The sequence below is a fragment of the Leptonotus elevatus genome, chromosome 6 (genome assembly GCF_054856555.1).
Source record: "Leptonotus elevatus isolate MCC_2025b chromosome 6, RoL_Lele_1.0, whole genome shotgun sequence".
Taxonomy (NCBI): domain Eukaryota; kingdom Metazoa; phylum Chordata; class Actinopteri; order Syngnathiformes; family Syngnathidae; genus Leptonotus; species Leptonotus elevatus.
The window spans coordinates 1,782,369-1,784,868 of NC_141244.1; the positions used below are offsets into that span (position 1 = coordinate 1,782,369).

General features: G+C 33.6%; 2 protein-coding genes across 6 annotated transcripts in view; both read right to left on the bottom strand.

Moving 5' to 3' along the window:
• Positions 1–2,500, bottom strand: part of azi2 (5-azacytidine induced 2) — a 56,882-nt gene that overhangs the window by 37,686 nt on the left and 16,696 nt on the right. The window lies entirely within an intron of this gene.
• The window catches only part of LOC147171776 (uncharacterized), an 18,146-nt gene that overhangs the window by 13,428 nt on the left and 2,218 nt on the right, over positions 1–2,500 (bottom strand). The window contains exons 2-5 of the mRNA XM_086077785.1: positions 2,056–2,199; positions 1,802–1,964; positions 1,351–1,411; positions 216–281 (exon numbers count right to left, since the gene is read on the bottom strand). Of these exons, the coding sequence (XP_085933911.1) occupies positions 216–281; positions 1,351–1,411; positions 1,802–1,836 (162 nt within the window). The 5' untranslated portion in view covers positions 1,837–1,964; positions 2,056–2,199. The remainder of the gene's footprint in view (positions 1–215; positions 282–1,350; positions 1,412–1,801; positions 1,965–2,055; positions 2,200–2,500) is intronic.

A 2,500-nucleotide genomic window follows, 5' to 3' on the forward strand; every position in this document is an offset into this window, starting at 1 on the left:
AATTCTCTTGTATGGCGATGCGCAATTAAGGTAGTCTCTGATTGGTCAAAATCAGACTAAAGTATACAATCCAATATTCATTTGTTGCATGTCTTTGCAATACACATATTGCATGAGCCATTCGTGCGACAAGATATTTTTTTTTATAAATTGTGCAACATCTTGCTTCTGAAAAATGGATTTCAACATCAACATTCAAAAAGAAATCTCGTCACCTGGTCAACTTGGTCTGTGACAGCTACGTCTTCAGCTATGTCTTCAGGTTGTGCTTCAGTTGAAACCTGGTACACATGAAGAGAAAAATACATATAAAATTCAATTCTTAGTAACACGACTGTACCTGTGCATTTACACAGTTACAGTACATAAAGAACAATGAATAGGTTAAAGTATTATGAATGCAAACACATTTTATTTGCCATTTCAAAAATAAATAATCCGTCAGCACTAGTGGTTTGTGTAAATTGGTGACGTCTATTTTTCACAATGAAACAATCAATAGAAAATACACAGTCCTCAGAGTGTCCATACCAGAGTATGAATTATGAGGACTGTATGTGTAACTCCAAACCCCTGAAAACTTATTTTACATTCGCAGTGTGTAAATACACTGTCCTCAGAGTGTCAGTTATTCACAACTACGACATTGTGAGGACTATGCACCTGTGATGGCTGCACAGTATTGACAAAACATGCGACATGGGTGTTTTATACAGTGATGGAGATTATTTTGACATTGAACATGGACCTAATATATATATCTATATAATCTAATTAAAGAAATACACGTACGTGCAGAAAAATAATCATGCTCATTGTGATCTAGTCTTATCCAAATAAGTTATTTTTTGTTAGTAATGCTCCTCGATACAATTCTCTTGTATGGCGATGCGCAATTAATGTTGTCTCTGATTGGTCAAATTCAGACTCAAGTAGGGCCTGGCAATAAATCTAATTAATTGAATAAATTAAATTTAAATTGAATCGTTGAAAATTTGCTAAATCGTGAAATGTATTTTGTCTTCTGGATTATTAAAAGCTGTTGTTATGTTCTGTTACATCCAGATGTTATTGTGAGTTGTAATTTTGCACAAGTGGTGGCAGAATGCTGGATGGTTGGTTTAAAATACTTTTTATTTTATTTTTTGGCCATATCGCTTAGCCTCAGACTAAAGTATACAATTAATCCAATATTCATTTGTTGCACGTCTTTGCAATACACATATTGCATGAGTCATTCGTGCGGCAAGATATTTTCCACATATTGTGCAGCCCTAGTATCTCCACCCTCCACTAATGTCTTGCTTCGGAAAACTGATTTCAACAACATTCAAAAAGAAATCTAGTCACCTGGTCAACTTTGGCGCAGTCTGATAGCTGTGTCTTCATCAGGTTGTGCTTCAGTGGAAACCTGGGGCAGATGAATAGAAAAATACCAATACAATTAAATTCTTACTAAGACTAGACTGCTATAATATAATTTCATGTAATCATGAATGTGCGACCAGTAATTCTAGTATGTCACATGTATGACACAATATCCAAATGTCATAAGAAATCACGATATGATAATTAACATGATATTGTGAGGTTAGCGATACTCACGATAACTGTAAAAGTAAAATAAAAAAACAAGTCACAATATTGTAAAAAATGAAATAAAAAAATAAAAAAATTATATTGAGAAAAGAATGTACTTTTGCTTTTGAGTTTTAATTAATCTTTTATGTTTTGTCAAACCTTGCACGATATCCCCCCAAAAAAACAAAATTAAGTGTGACAACACACCATATAAACATACCATAGTGTTTTTCCATTGTAGCGAAATTCAAACATGAAAACCTTCCGGGCATCATGATACACTCTCAGCCTGTTTTCACGTTCCTGTTTGCTTAGAACTTCTCCTCGATATTCAGTAGGAAAGTCTCTCTTCTGAAAGGAGCAGGAACTGAACACTCCTCGACCTTACAAAGAAAAAAGGATACAACAGAAATATTTCATTATAACAATAATGAAAACTAGACCCATACTAAAGAATATTTTACCAATACTCACCTTTGAATTAATTAATATATTTTATGGTGAAGCCATTCTTGTCTTTACCTAAGGATGAAAAGTATGCTACCTCTTCTTTGGGTTTAACTTTTGCCCTCTGTGGCCTCATGACTGACATGTCTCACTGAAGATAATGATCTAAAGCTATAGAAAAAAATGAGTTTCAATCAGTTTGATAGGTAACTTGGTGCAGATGTCTTGAAGTTTATGGTATGGTAATTATGGTACACTGAAAGTCACAGTGTACCATAATAGCCTGTGCAGTGTGCAGTAAATGTGCCAACGAAAATAAAATACAGTGGATAGCACAGCTCTGCTAAATATTTGCATAAATTAAATGTAATGAACACTAACAGACTTTACTGAAATATTTCTATTGAAAGAACAAATTTAAGTAAACACAAATGCAGCAATTTACCAATACTTCATTTATACTGTACTGGTA